The sequence below is a fragment of the Felis catus genome, chromosome A1 (assembly GCF_018350175.1).
Source record: "Felis catus isolate Fca126 chromosome A1, F.catus_Fca126_mat1.0, whole genome shotgun sequence".
NCBI lineage: Eukaryota > Metazoa > Chordata > Mammalia > Carnivora > Felidae > Felis > Felis catus.
The window spans coordinates 11620648-11642192 of record NC_058368.1 but is presented as its reverse complement, the minus strand read 5'-3'; the positions used below and the strand labels follow the sequence as shown (position 1 = coordinate 11642192).

The 21545-nt window shown below is 38.1% G+C and overlaps 1 protein-coding gene across 4 annotated transcripts in view; it reads left to right on the top strand.

Moving 5' to 3' along the window:
* The window catches only part of N4BP2L1 (NEDD4 binding protein 2 like 1), a 34015-nt gene that overhangs the window by 8203 nt on the left and 4267 nt on the right, over window positions 1-21545 (top strand). For 2 of the 4 annotated variants that reach the window (XM_023250588.2, XM_045051751.1), the window contains exons 2-3: window positions 18113-18240; window positions 20643-20711. In XM_023250588.2, the coding sequence (XP_023106356.2) occupies window positions 18113-18240; window positions 20643-20711 (197 nt within the window). Of the gene's footprint in view, window positions 1-18112; window positions 18241-18526; window positions 18616-20516; window positions 20594-20642; window positions 20712-21545 lie in introns of all 4 variants that reach the window. The other 2 variants (XM_023250585.2, XM_023250587.2) reach the window with 2 other exon arrangements.

Genomic DNA, 21545 nt, shown 5'->3' with positions numbered 1-21545 from the left:
TGAAGGTGTTGGATGTGCCACCTTCACCACCCAGGAGTCACACTGAAGAGGGGTTTAAAAATTAGAATCAAAGATGCAGCTGCTTTCACAGAGAAGCAGCAGCCAACGGTTTTCCATTCAACTGCTGTTCTGTTGTCTATAACTGACTTAGGACATCTTGGGAAAACACAGCAAAAAACAAGTTAACACTGAGGTGGGTGTGCTTCTGATTCCTCCTATTCTGAGCATGGCTGAAGTGACCAACAATAGAAACATGGGGACACCTGTACCATTGCTAGATTCTACAGAAGGGAGTTGTTCACATGCAAAAAAAAGGGAGTTCTCATAGGTAGAGTGGAGTGGGATGCACTGGCCCTTGAGGGCTATCTGGGAGTCTGGTAGGCATTCACATGCCCTCCTTTGGAGGCACGAGGGGTAAGAGCAAGAGGGAGCAGTAGGACAGACTGGGAACTCCTCGCTGCAGTCTCCTTAGCCACGGTGGCTTGGTGGTATCCATGGGGCTGGCAGTGGTTGAGTTGCATCTTTCCAACTCTTTACAATAGGGCAAGGTTCAGCTTTGACATGGTGTTTGGAAGCACCAACAAGGTCAAGCCACACCAGGCCTCAGGGGAAACTGTCCCAAGTCATTAACAGCCATGGTTCCCTCCCCATTCTCTTCAGGGTGTTGGGTCATAGAACTTGTTCCTTACTTCCCAGTTTAAAGCCCTCGAGGAGGGGGCACCTGGCTAGCTCAGTTGGTTGAGCATCTTACTCTTGGTTTCGGCATAGGTCATTATTTCACAGTTCTTGGGAAACTGACGGCACAGAGCCTGCGTGGGATTCTCTCTCTCTCTCTCTCTCTCTCTCTGTGCCTCCCCTACTCGCTCTCTATCTCTCTGAAAATAAAGAAGTAAACATTAAAAAAGAAATAAAATCCTTGAAAAGAATACCAGTAACATCAGAGGAAGTACTGGGATCCAAGAAGAATCCTCTCTTCCAGTTCCTTTTGGGGGTAAACCCAAGGGTTAGGTAAAATTCTCAATGTACAAAGATGAGTAACTAGAAATTCTCCTCATACAGTTTGGGGCTATATAAAATGAGTTTGCATAATTAAGGAAATAGAGCTTCATATTCCAGAACCATTCATATCTTCAGCAGGTGTTTATTGAGTATGTCTCATGTGCTTGACATTCTTCTATTTGCTTAGAATACAGCAGTGAACAAAACATTCCTGCCTTCATGGAACATATATTCTATCAGAGAAAAACATTTTTCTGAAAGGAAGAAACTTAAACAACACCTGCTCTGTTCTTTCAAAAAACAAAAAAGGATCCCATAGCTACTCCTCTTGATGTATATAGCCTCAGGAAACGTTCAACGTATGCATGCGAAGGGAGATAGGCACAATGGTGTTCATTGAAACTTGTTCATAGTAAGGAAAACTGCAAACAACCTAAATGTCACTAGAGAAAAGGATAAATGAATGTGGTTTGTTTGTTTTATAGCACTCACGCGTAGTGGTTTAGTGTGCAGCTCTGGGGCCGGAAGTCTAGGTTTTAATCTAGCTGTAGCGCTCAAGGGTCTTTGTTTTTTTCCAGCTTTAATGAGATATCATTGACGTATGACATTTGTTCTTTAGATTCCACATATAAGTGAAATCATTTTTGTATTTGTCTTTCTCTGTCTGACTTATTTCACTTAGCATTATAGCCTCTAGGTCCATCCATGTTGTCACAAATGGGAAGATTTTATTCTTTTTACGGCTAATATTTCATATATACACCACATCTTCATTATACATTCATCTGTTTATGGACGCTTAGGCTGGTTTCATATTTTGTCTATTGTAAAAAATGCTGCAGTGAACATGGGGATGCATATATCTCTTCAAATTGGTGTTTTTGTTTTCTTCCAGAAGTGGAATGGCTGGATCATATGGTAGTTCTATTTTTAATTTTTTGAAGAACCTCCATACTATTTTTCACAGTGGCTGCACCAACTTAAAATCCCACCAGCAGTGTCTGAGGGTCCTTTTATCCACATCCTTACCTTACTAAAAAAATAAAAATCTTTTATTTCTGTGTGATAATGGCCATTATGCCTGGTGTGTGGTGATATCTCATTATGGTTTTATTTACATTTCCCTGATTATTAGTGATGTTGAGCACCTTTCATGTTTCACCTGTTTCATGTTAGTGTAGGTCTTCTTTGGAGAACAATCTATTCAAGTCCTCTGCCCATTTTTAAATGAGATTTTTTTTTTATAATAAGTTGTGTAAGTTCTTTATACATTTTGGATATTAACCTCTTACTGGATGTATGACTTGCAAATACCTTCTCCCATTCAGTAGATTTGCCTTTTTATTTTGTTGATGGTTTCCCTCAATGTGCAAAAGATTTTTAGTTTGATGTAATTACATTTGTTTGGTACAGCTTTTGTTGCCCTTGCCTAAGGACACGAGTCCAAAAAAATATTACTAAGAATGATGTCAAAGAGCTTACTGCCTATATTTTCTTTTTGGAGTTTTATGATTTCAGGTGTTACATTCAAGTCTTTAATCCACCTTGAGTTTATGTATGGTATAGGAAAATGGTCCAGTTTCCCTCTTTTGCATATGGTGTCCAGTTTTTCCAGCATCATTTATTGAAGAGACTGTCTTTTCCCCATCGTATATCTTGCCTCCTTTGTTCTAGATTAATTGGTCATACAAATGTGGGTTTATTTCTGGGCTCTCTATTATATTTCATTGATCTATGTGTCTGTTTTGTGCCGGTAATATATTGTTTTGATTAATATAGCTTTGTAGTGTAGCTTGAAATCAGGGAGAATAATACCTCCAGCTTTTTTTTTCCTTCTTAAGATTGCTTTGGCTATTTGGGGTCTTTTGGTGTTCCATACAAATTTTAATATCATTTGTTCTAGTTCTGTGAAAAATACTATTGGTATTTTGATGGGGATTGTATTGAATCTGTGATCGCTTTGGGTAGTATAGACATTTTGACAATATTAACTCTTCCAACCCATGATCACATTGTATCTTTCCATTATTTGTGTTGTCTTCAATTTCTTTCATCAATAAAATCTTTTTACAGTTTTCAGAGTACAGGTCTTTAACCTACTATGTTAAATTTATCCCCAGGTATTTTATTCTTTTTGATGAAGTTGTAAATATGATTTTCTTCATTTTTCTTTCTGATAGCTCATTATTAGTATATACAGATGTAACCAATTCTGCGTGTTAATTTTGTATTTTGGAACTTTACTGAATTCATTTATTTGGATAGTTTTTTCTGGTGGAGTCTTTAGGGTTTTCTTTATATAGTATCATGTCATCTGTAAATAGTGACAGTTTTACTTCTTCCTTAACATTTTGAATCAAACATTTTATTTTTCTTATCTGATTGCTGTAGCTAGGGGTTCCAGCACTCTGTTGAATGAAAGTGGCAAGAGGGGCAAGAACTTGTCTTGTTCCTGATCTTAGAGGGAAAGCTTTTAGCTTTTCACCATTGAGCATGATGTTTATCATGCTGTAGATTTATCATATATGGCCTTTATTATGTTGAGGTATTATGTTCCTTTTTGGAAGTTTTGAATTATAAATGGATGTTGAAGGTACAACCCAAGGCAAGCACTGGAGTGAGACAAGGCCACCTACAATTTGGCCCTCCTGCTGCAGGTTCTTCCCATCCCCCCTGGGGCCTGGAGCATCTCATCCTATGGTCTCCCTCCAGGATCCACATACCAGGCCTCCACTTTCAGCTGTGTTCTTGGCCTCATGTCTGGGACCCCAAGGAGGGCTGCCCAGCCTAATGCCTGAAAGACCTTGCTTGGGCCACACAGGCTAGCTATCATGGTGCCTAGTGGCCAGGAGGATAAAAATGGATGTTGAATTTCGTCAAGTGCTTATTCTGTAACTAATAAGTTAGCTTATTCTCTAATTAGATGGTCATATGATTTTTATTCTTTACTTTGTTAATGTGGCATATCACATTGATTTGGCGATGGTGTACCATCCTTGCATCCCTGGAATAAATCCTACTTGACTATAGTGTTTGATCTTTTTAATATATTGTCAAATGTGGTTTGCTAATATTTTGTTGAGGATTTTTGCATCTATGTTCATCAGGGATACTGGCCTGAGATTTTCTTTCTTTTGTGGTGTCTTTGTCTGATTTTGCTATCAGGATAAAATGAGTTTGGAATTGTTACTTCCTCTTTAATTTTTGGAACAATTTGAGAAGGATAAACACTAACTCTTCTTTAAGTGTTTGGTAAAATTCACCTGTGAAGCTGGTCCTGGAATTTTGTTTTTTGGGAGTTTTTAAATTACTGATTCATTTTCATAACTTGTAATTGGTCTATTCAGATTTTCTGTTTCTTCCTGATTCAGTTTTGGAAGGTTGTGTGTTTCTATGAATTTGTCCATTTCTTCTAGGTTGTCCAGTTTGTTGGCATATAATTATTTGTGATAGTCTCTTATAATTCTTTGCAGTTCTGTGATGTTGGTTGTAACTTCTCTTTAGTATCTTATTTTATTAATTTGGGTCCTTTCTCTTGTTTTCTGGAGGAGTCTGATAAATCTTTTTTTCTTGATGAAATTTATTGATTTTGTGTATCTTTTCAAAGAACCTGCTATTACTTTCATTGATCTTTTCTATTATCCTTTTTAGTCTCTATTTCATTTATCTCTACTCTGAGCTTAATTATTTCCTTGCTTCTACTACTAACTTTGGGTCTTGTTTTTTTCTTCTTTTTCTAGTTCCTTTAGGTGTAAATTTAGATTGTTTATTTGGGATTTTTCTTATTTCTTGAAATATGTCTGTATTGCTATGAATGTCCCTCTTAGAACAGCTATTGCTGTATCCCATAGATTTGGAAAGTTGTATTTCCATTTTAATTTGTCTCAAGGTATTTTTTGATTTTCCTGTTGATGTATTCATTGACCCATTGCTTGGTTAGTAGCATGCTGTTTAGTCTCCAAATGTTTGTGTTTTTTCCAGTTTTCTTCTCTTAATTGATTTCTAACTTCATGCCGTTGTTATCAGAAAAGATGCTTGATATGACTTAAGTCTTCTTGAATTTACTGAGACTTGTTTTGTGGCCTAACATATGATATATCTATGAGAGTGTCCCATGCACACTTGAAGAGAATGTATATTCTGCAGTTTTTGGATGCAATGTTCTGTATATTAAACCCATCTGGTCTGATGTGTTGTTTAAGGCCAATGTTTCTTTATTGATTTTCTGTGTGGATGATCTATTCATTGATGTAAGTGGGGCATTAAAGTCCCCAGTATTATTGTATCACTGTCAGTTTTTTCCTTTTTGTCTGTAAATATTTGCTTTATCTATTTAGGTCCTCCTATTTTTTTTAAATGTTTACTTATTTATTTTTGAGAGAGAGAGAAAGTGAGAGTGAGCACAAGTGGGGGAGGGGCAGAGGAAGAGGGAGACAGAGAATCCAAAGCAGGCTCCGAGCTGTAAGCAGAGTCCCATGGGGGTTCAAACTCAGGATCTGTGAGATCATGACTTGAACTGAAGTTGGGTGCTTAATTGACTGAGCCACCCAGGCGCCTCTAGGCGCCTCTATTTATTTTGATGCATAAATATTTATGAAAGTTCTGTTTTCTTCTTGGAGTGACACCTCTATCATTATATGTCTTTTCTTTGTCTTTTGTTACAGTCTTTGTTTCAAAGTCGGTTTTATTTCATATGAGTATGGCTATTCCAACTTTCTTTTCTTTTCCCTTGGCATGGAATGTCTTTTTCCATCTCTTCATTTTCAGTCTGTGTGTTGTTAGAGCTAAAGTGAGTCTCTTGTAGGCAGCATATATATTTTTTTTTCAAGTCTTTTTTTTTTTTTAACATTTATTTATTTATTTTTTTTGAGACAGAGAGAGACAGAGCATGAACGGGGGAGGGTCAGAGAGAGGGAGACACAGAATCTGAAACAGGCTCCAGGCTCCGAGCTGTCAGCAGAGAGCTGATGTGGGGCTCGAACTCACAGACCCCGAGATCATGACCTGAGCCGAAGTCGGCCGCTTAATCGACTGAGCCACCCCAGGCACCCCCAGCATATAGTTTTATAAATACTTTTTAATGTTTATTTTTGAGAGAAAGAGTGTGAGTGGAGGAAGGGCAGAGAGAGAAGGATACACAGAATCTGAAGCAGGTTCCAGGCTCTGAGCTGTCAGCACAGTGCCTGACATGGGGCTTGAATGATGACCTGAGGCGAAGTCAGACGCTTAACCAGCTGAGCCACCCAGGAGCCCCTAGATATGTTATAAAATATTTATTTTCAGAGAGAGAGAGCGTGAGAGCGAAGGCGCTTCTGTGAGCAGGGGAGGGGCAGAGAGAAAGGGAGAGAGAGAATCCCAAGCGGGCTCCACGCTGTCAGTACAGAGTCTGATGAGGAGTTCAATCCCAAAACTGGGAGATCATGCCCTGAGCTGAAATCAAGAGCCAGACGCTCAACCAGCTGAGCCACCTGGGCTCCCTCTATAGATTTTTCAAAAATCCACTCAGCCACCCTATGTAATTTTATTGGAGCATTTAGCCCATTTAAAGTAATTATTGGTAGGTATGTACTTACTGCCATTTACATTTTTTTTTCTGGTTGTTTTTGTGTTCTCTGTTTCTTGGTCTCTTGTTGTTTGATGGTTTTCTTTAGTGTTTTGGGGCCTTTCTCTTCATTTTTTAATGTTTCTATTGTAGGTTTTTTATTTGTGGTTATGATGGGGTTCTTATATGTAGACCTATATATATATATATAGGTCTATATATATATATGGATTTATTTTTCAGATGATAATCACTTAAGTTCTAACACATTCTAAGAACACTACATTTTCTATTTTATTCTATGTCATTTATTTCTGCTCTAATCTTTATTATTTGCCTTCTTCTGCTGGCTTTGGACTTTACTGATAAACCCCTAGCCAGACTTATCAAACAGGAAAGAAAAAAGACCCAAATAAACAAAATCATGAATGAAAGAGGAGAGATCACAACCAACACCACAGAAATACAAAGAATTATAAGAGAATATTATGAACAATTATATGCCAACAAATTGGGCAGTCTGGAAAAATGGATAAATTCTGAGAAACATATAAACTACCAAAACTGCAACAGGAAAAAATAGAAAATTTGAGCAGACCCATAGCCAGTAAAGAAATTGGACCAGTAATCAAAAATCTCCCAACAAATAAGTCCAGGGCCAGATGGCTTCCCAAGGGAATTATACCAAACATTTAGAGAAGAGTTAATACCTATTCTTTTGAAACTGTTCAAAAAAACAAAATGGAAAGAATACTTCCAAACTCATTCTATGAAGCCAGTATTACCTTGATTCTAAAACCAAAGACCTCAAAGAAAAGAATTTCAGACCCATATCCCTGATGAATATGGGTGCAAAAATTCTCAACAAGATACTAGCGAATCAAATCCAACAATACATTAAAAGAATTATTCACCACAATCAAGTGGGATTTATTCCTGGGATGCAGGGGTGGTTCAAAATCTGCAAATCAATCAATGTGATACACCACATTAATTAAAGAAAGGATAAGAACCATATGATTCCCTCAATAGATGCATAAAAAGCATTTGACAAAATACAGCACTTTCTTGATAAAAACATTCAAAAAGGTAGGGATAAGAAGGAACATACCTCAACATCATAATAGCCATATAGAAAAGACCCACAGCTAATATCATCCTCCATGGGGAAAAACTGAGAACTTTCCCCTAAGGTCATGAACACAACAGGAATGTCCACTCTCACCACTATTGTTCAACATAGTGTTGGAAGTCCCAGCCTCAGCAACCAGACAAAAAAAGAAAAGGCATCCAAATAGGCAAGGAAGAAGTCAAACTTCCCCTCTTTGCAGATGACATGATACTTTACATGGAAAACCTGAAAGACTCCATCAAAAAATTGCTAGAACTGATACATGAATTCAGTGAAGTCACAGGATATAAAACCAATGTACAGAAATCTGTTGCATTTCTATACACCATTGACGAAGCAGCAGAAAGAGAAATCAAGGAATCAAGCCCATTTACAATTGCACCAAAAACCATAAGATACCTAGGAATAAACCTAACAAAAGCGGCAAAAGATCTGTACTCTGAAAACTATAGAACACCTATGAAAGAAATTGAAGACACAAAGAAATGGAAAAACACTGAATGTTCATGGATTGGAAGAACACATATTGTTCAAATGTCTATACTATCCAAAGCAATCTGTGTAGAAATCTTGCAATCCCTGTCAGCACCAGGATTTTTCACAGAGCTAGCACAAACAATTCTAAAATTTGTATGAAACCAGAAAAGACCCTGATGAGCCAAAGTAATGTTGAAAAAGCCAAGCAAAGTGTGAGGCATCACAATTCTGGACACAATTCACAATTCAGCTGTATTACAAAGCTGTAATCATCAAGACAGTATGGTACCGGCATAAAAACAGACTCATACCAATGGAACAAAATAGAGAACCCAGAAATAGAACAAGTATATGGTCAACTCATCTTTGACAAAGGAGGAAAGAATATACAATGGAAAAAAGACAGTCTCTTCAGCAAATGGTGTTGGGAAAACTGGACAGTGACATGCAGAAAAATGAAACTGGACCACTTATACCATACACAAAAATAAACTCAAAATGGATGAAAGACCTCAATGTAAGACAGGAAGCCATCAAAATCCTAGAGGAGAACACAGGCAGCAACTCTTTGACCTTTAGCAACTTCTTACTAGATATGTCTCTGGAGGCAGGAGAAACAAAAGCAAAATGAACTATTGGGACTACATCAAGATAAAAAGCTTCTGTACAGTGAAGGAAACAATCAACCAAACTAAAAGGAAACCTACACAGAATGGAGATGATATTTGCAAATGACATATCTGATAAAGGGCTAATACCTAAAATCTATAAAGAATTTATCAAACTTAACACCCCAAAAATAAATAATCCAGCTAAGAAATGGTCAGAAAACAGAAACAGACATTTCTCCAAAGAAGACATACAAATGGCTGACCGACACATGAAAAAATGCTCATCATTACTCACCATCAGGGAAATAATATCAAAACTACAATGAGATATCACCTTGCACCTGTCAGAATGGCTAAATTAACAACTTAGGTAACAACAGATGTTGGCGAGGATGCACAGAAAGGGAACCCTCTTACACTGTTGGTGGGAATGCAAACTGGTACAGCCACTTGGAAAACAGCCTGGAGTTTCCTTAGAAAGTTAAAGATAGAGCTAATCTACGACCCATCAACTACACTACTAGGTATTTATTGAAAGGATACAAAAATACTGAGGGCAAATACAATGTTTATAGCAGCACTATCAACAATAGCCAAATTACGTAAAAAGCCCAGGGGTGCCTGGGTGGCTTAGTCAGTTAAATGTCCAGCTCTTGATTTTGGCTCAGATCATGATCTCATGGTCTTGGGATTGTGTGCTGGGCATGGAGCCTGCTTAAGATTCTTTCTCTCCCTCTCTCTCTGCCCCTACTCTGCTTGCATGCAGGCACTCACCACCCCCTCTCTCTCAAAAAAAAAAAAGGGGGAAAGATCCAAATGTCTATCAACTGATGAATGGATAAAGATGAAGTAGTGTGTGTGTGTGTGTGTGTGTGTGTGCACACAATGGAATGTGTGTGTGTGTACACACACAATGGAATATTACTCAGCCATCAAAAAAGATTAAATCTTGCCATTTGCAATGATGTGGATGGAACTAGAGTGTATTATGCTAAGCAAAATAAGTCAGTCAGAGAAAAATAAATACCATATGATTTCATTCATATGTGGAATTTAAGAAACAAAACAGATGAACATAGGGGAAGGGAAGGAAAAATAAAATAAGATAAAAACAGGGAGGCAAACCTTAAGAGACTTTTAAGAGAACAAACTGAGGGTTGCTAGAGGAAAGTTGGGTGAGGGGATGGGCTACATAGGTGATGGGCATTAAGGAAGGCACTTTTTTGGATGAGCACTGGGTGTGGTATATAAGTGATGAATCACTAAATTCCACTCCTGAAACCAATACCACACTATATGTTAACAAACTTGAATTTAAATAAAATCTTGGAATTAAAAAAAATGAAATAAAAGCACTACATTTTTGTTTACTCCCCCCACCCATGTTTTATGTCTTTTATTTTTAGTATACAGATCTTTCACCTCCTTGGTTAAATTTACTCCCAAATATTTTATTGTTTCTAACACTGTTGTGAACAGGATTGTTTTCTTTATTTCTTTTTCAGATGTTTTATTATTACTATATAGAAACAACCAATGTCATTTATTTATTTATTTATTTATTTACTTACTTCTTTTATTTGAGAGAGAGTGCACGTGCAAGTCGGGAGGGGCAGAGGGAAAGGGAGAGAGAATCTTAACCAGGCTCCAGTCTCCAGGCCCAGGGTGGAGCCAACATGGGGTTTAATCTCAGGACCCCTGAGGTCATGACCTGAACCGAAATAAAGAGTGGGACACTTAACCGATTGAGCCACCCAGGTGCCCTGAAACACGACCAATTTCTGTACCTTGATTTTGTATCCACTCACTGCTCTCAGTTGCTTCATCTGTAGCATAGGGCTTACTAACAATACAGTACTTATCTCACAGGTCTATTTGAGCATTATAGGAGAAATGTAAAGCCATGAGAATAGTGTTGGAACACAGTAAAATGTTAGCTACGTTTGCTGATAACTACATAGCAGTTAAAAGGAATGGACTAAGTCTGTATATAAACATGAATAGGTATAAAAAATACACTTTCCCTTCATTTATTCATTCAACAAATATTTATTGAGTGCCTACTATATTTTGGGCAGTCTCCTAGGTACCTGAGAATAATTACCGAAAACAAAACAAAGATCGTGCCCTCATGGACCTTGTATGCCACAGGCAGGGAAGCAGATGTAAAGTATAAGGAGACTGGATATTATGTCAGGAGGTGATAAGTTCTCTGGAAAAGAGAAAAGAGAAATAGAGTAAAGGTGTTTGGGAATGCCAGAGTTAAGGGCAGGGAGGTTAGCTGAGTTTTAAGCCAACAACACAAATATGAGAAAATGTTAACAATTATCAGCTCCAGATGGTGTGTATACAGATACTTGTTATATTATTATTTTTTCCTTTTCTATATATTTAAAGTTTGTTTTTTCTTGAAAATTTCTCTCCATGGTGTGAGATACAAAAATAATAATAGGTATGAAACATGAAGGGAGTTGGCAGGGAAGCAGAAAAAAATTAAAAATGAGCTAAATGAGATCTACTTTTTAAAAAGTATCCAAAGAAAATGTTGGATTTTTAAAGTCTGTTAGAGATGGAGGTGAATAGAATCACAATACAGAAAAATCAAAAAGTAATATAGAAGACAAATGTGAGAATAAATATAAATAAAACCGTAATAAATATAACCAAAGCAACGATTACAGGTATAATAGCACATATTTCTGAGCTGACGACCTGAACGAAAATGATAAAAATATAAACCCAGCACTTAGACATAACCTGGTAAGACTGTTGCAAAAGCTGTTAATTAACTACCTGAATTTCCTTAATTACTTTTTGTTGGGTGTGGCAGCGTGCCACTTTCTTTTTTTTAATGTTTGTTTGCTTATTTTTGAGAGAGAGCAAGCGAGCGAGCAGGGGAGGGGCAGACAGAGGGAGACAAGAATCTGAAGCAGGCTCCGGACTCCGGTAGCACAGAGCCTGACGCAGGGCTCCAACGCACAGACCTGCCGTGAGATCGTGACCTGGGCCGAAGTCGGACGCTCAAACGGTTGAGCCACCCAGGTGCCCCAGTTAAACTCATTTCTAACTGAAACATATGTGAACTATAAACATCTGTGGGAAAGGACTGTAATCCAGTAATTCTCATCAAGCCAAACTGCTGATGTGTAAAGACAATAGAAGGTCTTAGATCCACAAGAGCTGGCAAAGTATCTAACACCCATGTATCTGAACTCTGTGTAGACCTGAGGTAAAATTTAGGCAGCACAGCATCCAAGCTGTGTAAACCTGGACCAGTTATTTAACATCTTGAACACTTAGTTTCTTTATCTAAAAACTAGAGAAAATATTATTTAGTTCATAAGACTGTGATAAAGGTTAAGGAGAGATGATACATGTCAAGCTCCTTGTTTAGTACTCAGCACTCTTGAAAAGAAAAGAAAATTTATTGGAACAACCAATTTTAGCCCACCATGAGAAGAATCAAAGACATCAACAAACGGAGATCTTTGGGGCGCCTGGCTGGCTCAGTAGAGCATGTGGCTCTTGCTGCTTGGGTCGGTTTGAGCCCCATGTTGGGTGCAGAGCTTACATAAGAAAGTCCTTTTATGTGGTAGTGTTCAGAAATGTCTCTGCAATAAAATGAGAATATAAAAATATAAATCATATAAAGGAAAAATTCACAACTACTGAATATAATAAAAAAAAAGATACTGGAAAAGAAGACAATGAAGAATTTACACATCAACCTTAGTGGAAAAAGTAGAAAGTCCAATAACAGGCCTCATTATTTGTTATCACTTATATATAAAGAAAGTATTTCAAAACAGTGGGGAATTGGCAAATTATTCCGTTAATGGATTTGGGATGACTGGTTTTCCACGTGGAAAAAAAAAATCTAGTTAGATGCTTAACCAATACATGATACCAAAATAAAATTTTAGATGAACTGGGGAATAAAATGTAATAGAACAAAGATGAATATTTACGTAAACTTGGAGTGGGAAAGATTGATGTAAATGTATCATCAAGAGCAGAAAGTAGAAAATAAAAGATGGATACATGTGCCTAGAAAAATTTCTAAAAATTCAGACTTTTATGTCAGAGTTTATCATAAACAAAATTAAAAAGATTACATACTCAGTAAGAAACAGATAACGTTTATTAACTAAGGACATGAAAATGCAGTTCATAAAAGAGTACCTCTAAATAATTAGAAAACATAAAATAATCTTGCTGATAATCAAAGAAGTTGGGGGCAAAATAAATGCCTAACTGTAGGGCATTAGTGAAGTAAATTATGGTATATCCATATCAATATTTGTGTCATAGTCATTAAAAATAATGTCATAGAACTGTATTTCATGAGTTGGGAAATAATAGCTTTGGAAGTAAATTTGGTGAAAATTTGGTATGCTCTATATTATGTTTCTATTTTTATGTAACAAAACATCAGATACAAAATTCTATCACCTATCTACCTACCGGCTTATCTACTCACCCAACTACCTATCTATCTATTTCCTGGAAAGAAGGTCAAAATGTTAATAATTATTTTTAGATGGGGGAACATAGAAACCTCCACTTTTTTGCAGTTTTCTGTTTAAAAATATTCTGCAGTGAATATGTATGTCTTTGCTAATTAGAAAGGAAAAGCAGTATTTTTAAGGTTGTATAGACAAAGGGGCGTATATAAGACACAGGGGCCAACTTGAAGGGATACCTCGTGGCCAAATATGGGACAATTTGAACATCATAAAGAATAAGGATGTTAAAGATTACTAAAAGGGGAGAGAAAGTTCCTCTTTACAAGACAATGCCACAAAGTAAATGTAGAAGAAATTACATAATGAGAAAAATCAACATTCTGCAGTTCCTGATGTAATACTTGGTTCAGGCGTGGTCAGCAACGAATGTGAAGATCACTGGGCAAAAGGCTGGTGGGCAACAGGCTCCTTACCTGGGGTCTGACAGCTTCACGCCCACTCCCACCATCCCTGTCCTGCCATTACATACATTGCAAGAGAAACCATGTTTCTTTAGGGTGGAGAGATCTGGCTGACACCACCTTTTAGAAGCCACGTGACCAAATTGAACACGACGGTACAAACTGTTATTACGTGCAAAAAGAAGTACACAAACATTACCTCTGTGCTTTCCTTCTAAAAGTGTGTAACCTGGATCTAATCATGAGGAAATCATCAAAATAACATAGAATGTGGGGTGTACTTAAGCCAACTGATCTGGACTCTTCAAAAAGGGAAACCAAAGAAGTCACAAGGACAGTTCTAGATTAAATGACACAAACATAATAACCAAATGCAGTACGTGACCCTATGAAAGATGTTATTGGGACCATCAGGGAAATTTAAAATTTTTAAATTTAAAAATTCAATTGACATTAGCTATTATAAATTAGTGTTCATTTTCTAGATGTGATAATGTTATTGTAGTTATGTAGGAGAATGTTCTTATCCATAGGAGATACTTGACAAAGAATTTAGGAAGAAAGTGTCATGCCTGCAACTTAATTTTCAAATGGTTCATCAAAAATTCATATGTGAGAAATGAGGCAAAATGTTAACAACTGGTGACTGTAGGTGAAGGGTAAGCAATGTTCATTGAATTATTCTTTCAACTCATTTCTAAAGGTTTGAACATCTTCTAAATATGAGGGATTGTGGGGAATAATTCAGGTGAAAATAAAAAGGAGAGAGAAAAGTTATGGAATAGGGAGATGTGAGGGATTTGGCATCCAAATACAATGTGTGGATCTTGTTTGGGTCTTGCTTCAAACAAATCAGTCCTAGGGATGCATTTAGGAGACAATCAGGGAAATATGAGGACTGATGGGACATTTGGTGAAATGAAGTATGAAGCAAATGAAATGAGATTGGCTATGATAATTGTTGACCCTGGGTCATGGGTACTGGGGGAACGATTGTATTCTGTCTACTTTTGCATGTTGGAAAATTTACATATGAAAGTTGGGGTCCAACTCAAAATTACATAGTAATATTGGACTTTGTCAGTGAGTGAGTGACTAATAGACACCTGAATATGTTTCCATGGGTGTTTATGATTAAAGAAAGAATTACACAGAAGAGTGATAAGTTGTGAAATCAAGATTAGTACCTGAGTTTCTCTCATAGTTTTCATTTTAAGTGAATTTGAGGGGGGACTTTGAGCTGTGGAGTTGAAGGTTCTGTGGAAGTAATTGTCTTTCTATTTTTTTCCTTTTCTTTTGTTTTCATTCTCTCAATTTCCCCAATGCATGAGGCTCCTGACCACCATACAGAAAGCTAGAGCTGATGCATTGTCCTGATCACTGCTGAAGCTGATGGAATGGTATTTATTGCTTCCACCTAAGTTTGGGAATCTCAAGATTTGTCTACTTAATCAGTTCTTTGTTTAGCTAGGAGAGTGTTCATTGTTCTGCAGGTTCCAGATGCTACTGTACCTGCCGGTGCTAATTTAACATTCAGGTGAAGATAAAACAAGTTTCTGAAGGAATGACTATTCAGGAAGATCATACAAATCTACAACCCCCCCACCCCCCATCTACACCCTGCCCCCAGTTTAAACACTGCACATTCTTTTGATGATCTTTGCTCATCTGATACCTGGTTACTTTTCTGCGGACATATTCCAGCTTGCCAAATTTCTCTTTAAATTATGTAGCATTCAGAGTGGAGAAATGCTTCAAATATGATTTGCCACTTTTAATCCTTAGTGTTTTCATTCTTGTTTATCCCTAGAGCTCCTTTCTCGTAATAAGCCCTAAAGCATTAGCTTCCTCCTCTTACCTCTTGTGCTTTTTAGTGTTTATTTTTGAGGGAGAGACAGAGAGACAGAGTGCAAGTGGGAGAGGGGCAGAGAGAGGGGGAGACACAGAATCCGAAGCAGGCTCCAGGCTCTGAGCTGTCAGCACAGAGCCCGACGTGGGGCTCGAACTCACAAACCGCGAGATCATGACCTGAGTGGAAGTCGGACACTTAACCGACTGAGCCACCCAGGCGCCCCTTACCCCTTGTGCTTTTAACCCGTTCCCCAAGCGACAGCGTTTTCTCATGTCTCAAGATCCAAGTCAAATATCATCTCCTTCATGCTTCCCTGTCCGATCTTGTTCCCGCCCCTGACTTCTCTTGTGCTTCATCTGTAGGTCAGCTGGCCCCTTGGCTAGGCTGTGAATTCCTTGAAAGCAGCTATTTTATTTTATTATCATACCTTAACACTTCACCCAGTACTTGGCATATATTAAATGCTCAATAAATGTTTAATGAGTTGCAGAGTTATCTAATATCCTCTGGGTATTAAAAAACATTATAACTTCTTGTCTACGTTTTTCCACAAGGCTATCAAGAGACCATCAGATTCCTATTTAAATCAAAATGTAACATGGTGTCCAATGAATATCCCTGTTTACCAACTCAGCCCATCAGCTACCTATGCTGCCTTTTTTTTTAAGTTTATTTATTTATTTTTGAGAGAGGCTGGAGAGGGGCAGAGAGAGAGAATCCCAAGCAGGCTGCGTGCTGTCAGCGTAGATCCCCATGCAGGGCTCGTCATGAACCGTGAGATCAGGACCCGAGTGGAAGTCAAGAGCGGGAAGCTCAACCGACTTAGCCCCACCCAGGAGCCCCTGTGCTGCTTTCTTTTTAAATGTGATCAAGCCTTCTGAAGAATTCTGACAGAAATGTTTATTTACTGTTTCTGGAATGTGTTCACTCATTCTTGAAAATTGAGGCATTTGCTTTATTTTGGTTTTTTCATCTCTTCCATTCACTGCAATACTAATTCACTCGCAGTAATTTCGAGATTACATATGCACTCCAGTGCATTTTATTACTGTGGCATATAAACAGTTTGGGTCGGTAAATTTGATCTCCTGTGTTATAATTATTGGTAAAATAACAGTACTTTACATTTGTAAAAGTGCTTTGCCATTTGCAAAATGTTTTCTCGTATCTCATTTGAGCCTTACTAGAAACTCCTGTGTCATAAGTAGTGACTATTATCTGTGGTTTTCAGTCGGGAAAACAGTTTAGAGAGATAGGTGACATGACTGGATATCGTAGAGTCAAGAATTGAACCCAAGCTTTTCAGAACAACCCGGGACCTTATTTATGATCTGGGCTCCGGTGCCTTATGCTCATTCTGTTCTTTCCTGATTAAAGATAACTCTTCTCGTGGAGAAGAAACACACACAGTTACACAGCTCGACTTTTCTCTTTGCATTTCCTGTTCTTGTCATTCTCCAATCTTTTTTCCTCCAACCTTTCTCCTTTTTTATTCTTTTTTTTTCTCTTTCTTTGTTCTGAGTGTATCCATTTTGTCATATGTTCTGTTTGCCTGTTAAATTTGTTTTGGTGCTGCAGGGAAAAAGGGAAGAAACCAACACTCATTGTGTCAGGTGACGCATCTGCTGTTTCTGCACATTATTAGCTCAGTGTCATAACCTAGCAAGATAGGTGAAATCATCCTTCATTTGTGCAGATGAGGAGAAAGGAGGCTCAGAGATTTACCCAGTTACTACCTACCATAATATGCACCCCCCACCCCCGCCTCCACCACCAAATTGTCTGAATAAGGATTTCAAGTGGAAACATCTCTTCGATTTTGTGCAGAATTTAGTATGCTTTTTTTTTGTTTTAAAGGGGACACTCCACGATGGTTTTCCCTTTTTTCTGTGATATTTTCATATTTAGAGAAGTGTGATAGAGATTTAAGAAAGCATGGGGAATGCTGGGTCTACCTCTTTCCTTCTCCTGGTGTGTTTTTCATTTGGTTTAGATCACTGTGAAATGTAAATGTTACCTTAATAGGGGTGGTGCACACACATGCACACACACACACACACACACACATCACTTTTGTCTATATCATACCTCAGCAAGAACTAGTTTCTCAGATGCGTCCTTACAGAGAACAGAGGCCCAGGGAGAGGGGACCCAGGACAGGGGAGAGCCTTTCGGGGAAGGGAGGGCTGTGGCAGTGGGGCATGGCACGCGAGGGCAGGTCTGTGGGGGGCACTGGTACACCACTGTGCAACGGCGGTGAGGACTAGTGCCCACTGTCATCATGCCTTCTCCTTAACCTCCAGAGTTGTGTCTAGAATCATTTGGTGCAGCAGAAGTCAATGTGGTGGCCACACTTCTGAGTTTTAGGAGTTGTGCTGCACACACAGCCGCCTCTCGGTTTTCTCCCGCCTCCTATGAATAGCAAGCATCTCTCTTCTTGCGTTGAATTTCAACAACACACAACCTGGTGGACTCATAATTATAAACCACTGAATGTTAGAGATGGAAGGTAATAATTTCTAGAATGACTGTGCCTAGTCATAAAGTAATCTCTTATTTCCCCACTTTCTAGACAATTGCAACACGACTTTCCCAGGGCTCTGATTTTCAGCACGGATGATTTTTTCTTCAGGGAAGACGGTGCCTATGAGTTCAATCCTGACTTCCTGGAGGAAGCACATGAATGGAACCAGAAAAGAGGTGACAAATTCCTTTCCAAATTCCCGGGAAATCCTATTGTGCACATAGAATAAGTTTTATGGAAGGAGTGTAATGAAAGTTCTGCCATTTTCCCCCCCAAACAGAATGCCAGAGCATAACCTCCCTAGATGCCCGGAAAAGGAAAATTATTGATAATGGGTTCTGAAATAGATGGCACTAAAGTTGTGTAATGAGGACATCCTGTAATAAAAATAACAAAATATGGAGTACGCTCGCCCTTCTGATTGTTGCATGTTGCTCACTGTTATATAACATTGTGTTGCAGCCAGAAAAGCAATGAGGAATGGCATATCCCCCATTATTATTGATAATACCAACCTCCACGCCTGGGAAATGAAGCCCTATGCAGTCATGGTAGGAAACAGCATCATTCTGATTTTTCAGTTCCGGAAATTTTGTGAGAAAATTGAACCATTTGTTCTTTCCTCTTTTTCCGATCTGCCATGATCTCATCTTTATTAATAGTAGTTCTCTCAGAGAGCAGGTAAACAGGTTTTATTTTAGTGTTTCTCGGTTGTTCAGTGGCTGAAACTTGCTAAGATGCTAATATCCCCTCAGGGTACATTTGTAAACACTCCTTGGTCCGAATTCTTGATAGTTTTTCTGTCTTGATTTTCTGTCTTGCTTTCCAAAGAAGAGACATCTATACACAGGGGCACCGTCTGAAGCTTGCAGAGAAATATTGGGGTGGGCAGTGCTGCTAGCCGAGTTGTAGGTTATATTGATAGGACACTGTCTTTGGCAGGCAGGGATTTCAGTACTGTTTAGTGTTGCCACATGAGAGTTCTGGGGTGACCTTTTTTTTTTTTTGGTTTTAAAACATATTTAGGGTTAACACTGTAACCCTATTAAGATACTAGTATACAAATATAAATATGCAAACAAAGATAGCTCTCTACTGTCAGAATAGAAAAGTAAGAGGAATAAAACTATGTTTGTATTTTAAATTATGATCTGTTTTCAGACATATTTCACCTTTTCTGGTCGTAAGTTTTCATTCCCTATTGGGCATATAGATAGGAGAAAAGATCCTGAAACACACAGGGCAAGAAGACGACAGATGAGTAGTCTAATTTTGTCATACATAATCCCCACTTGTCTAACGGTAAAGTGAGTATCTCTAAGAAACTGGGCTCGTGGCATCTATTCATGGCTTCTTTTTAATCTGGGGGCAAAGGAGCTTACCTGCAGGTGTGCTTTTCTCTAACTGTACATCCATCTGGTTTATTTAGGCCCAGCCTGTGGGACTTTGGGTGAATGTAGGAAGGAATGAACATCAATTTTGTCGTTACTTCAGTTCATGGACCGAGAGTCCACTTGGCAGAGAAATGAAAGGGGACATGAGTAGTCAAGTTAATTAAGGCACAACTCAAAACCAAGAGTAGTGGGAGAGTGGCTTAAGGAAAGACATCTTATTTTTTATTATCTGGAATGTGCAATCTTTTTAAGCCACCCACAGCTATTACTAAGATCCAGAAATTAGGTATTTTCCATCTAGGATATCTGAATCCTTTTGTAATGAGAAGGGTCCATCTCAATCTCAAGAATGACGAGGAAATCTTTTTACTTAGCTGTTTTCATTCTGTATTTTGTAACACAATAAACGATAGTGACAACAGAGTTCAGATTTTGAGATGAGAAAGGAGTAGCCAGTTTATGAATGCAAAGATTATTTGGATGTTTATATGCAAACTGTAAACCCAAGGATCACGGGGCGCGGTGCTTTGGGCCGGACTGTATTGCATAGCAGGGAAAACCCCTTCTTGGCGGGAGGAGTTTGTAAAGAGTGTTGGGAAATCATTTTTATTTCATAAGCTCTGTTCCTAGGGTACCCTCACTTTCTAACTGAGGCATGAGGAATGGGACAAGGCATCTGGCAGAAGAAAACTCGGTGATAATCCTATAAGGGACTTTGAGAAGCCACTGAATTCATTTCTCATACATGTGGGCAGGATATTTAAAACTTAGTTCAGGTATCTATTTTTAAAAACGTCCCCAAACAGAGAACCTTTATCATTTTCCTACATAGTAGATAAAATTGACCAAAACTCATCATGGGAAACCATAATATAATCTGAGAGTGGCTAAGTATGGAAATGAACCAACGGTACTTGTAAGATAAACTAAGGCCTTGGATTACTGGTAAAACAAAAGGAATCTTAGAAAAGATTTGTAGTAAATGTTAAATGGCAGCATAAACATTCCCAAACATACATACCATGTCTTCAATGTTTTATGTACTTTTGAAAAATCAGGCACTTGAAAATAACTATGAAGTTATATTCCGAGAACCTGACACTCGCTGGAAATTCAACGTTCAAGAGTTAGCAAGGTACTTCTTTGTTTTTCTAGTTCCTCATTATGTATCCTGCTGTTTTCAGGTATTTCAGACCGAACAAAAGAATCTTTTCAGGCTGGAAATGGACATGGTAGTTTTCAGGCCAGAAATGGTAATTCTTGGAAATTGATCACTTTGGATTTATTAATGTGAAGACTTTAGTTTTGGGTCAGTTTTCTAATATACTGCTAAACGCTACACTTTGGCTTGGACTAGGTCCTTTTAAAGGACACATTTAACTTTCTGCTAAAATGCTTCTTCATTAATGAACGTTTGAAAGCACTTTTCTCTGCATGGGATTGCACATGTCAGTGGCGTTTTTGCATTGAGGCTCAATAAAGATGTTTAAACGTTCAACAGTCTGTGGTTCACTTAGGGTCTAGATGCTGCTTCTAATTTATAAAGCAATAAATGTCCAAATAATACTAACTTGTTGAGTGCATGGGTTCTGATATTTACTATCTGTGTTATTTGATGATGTCAATGATTTAAAGAAACCAGTGAGATCAGAATTTACTTTTTAGGAATAAGACTGATTTATCCTATAGTTACAAGGAGATAGTGCTTCCCAAATCGGTCTGTGGCCCACGCCCATCACAGTTGCCTGAGGTGATTGTTAAAATCCTAGTTCATGGGCCCCATGCCACAGTGGGAATCTCTGGTAACTGCATTTCGAACTATATCCCCAGTTGATTCTGAGGCCCGCTTGAATTTAAGATTATTTTAATTAGCATCTAGAAGTGTCTCAGACTGACAAATGGATTATAGATATATGCATGATTAACAGGCAAAAATATAATAAGTAGATCTCATGGTGTTCTTTTATACCTTGAAGCATGAAATTGAGAGTTCCAAAAACGAAGCGTTTCCGAAACTCTAGTTGTTTAGCCTTAGAACAGCACAAAAAAACAGGAGTGGAGCCTGAACGATAACTCCTTAAAGAGAT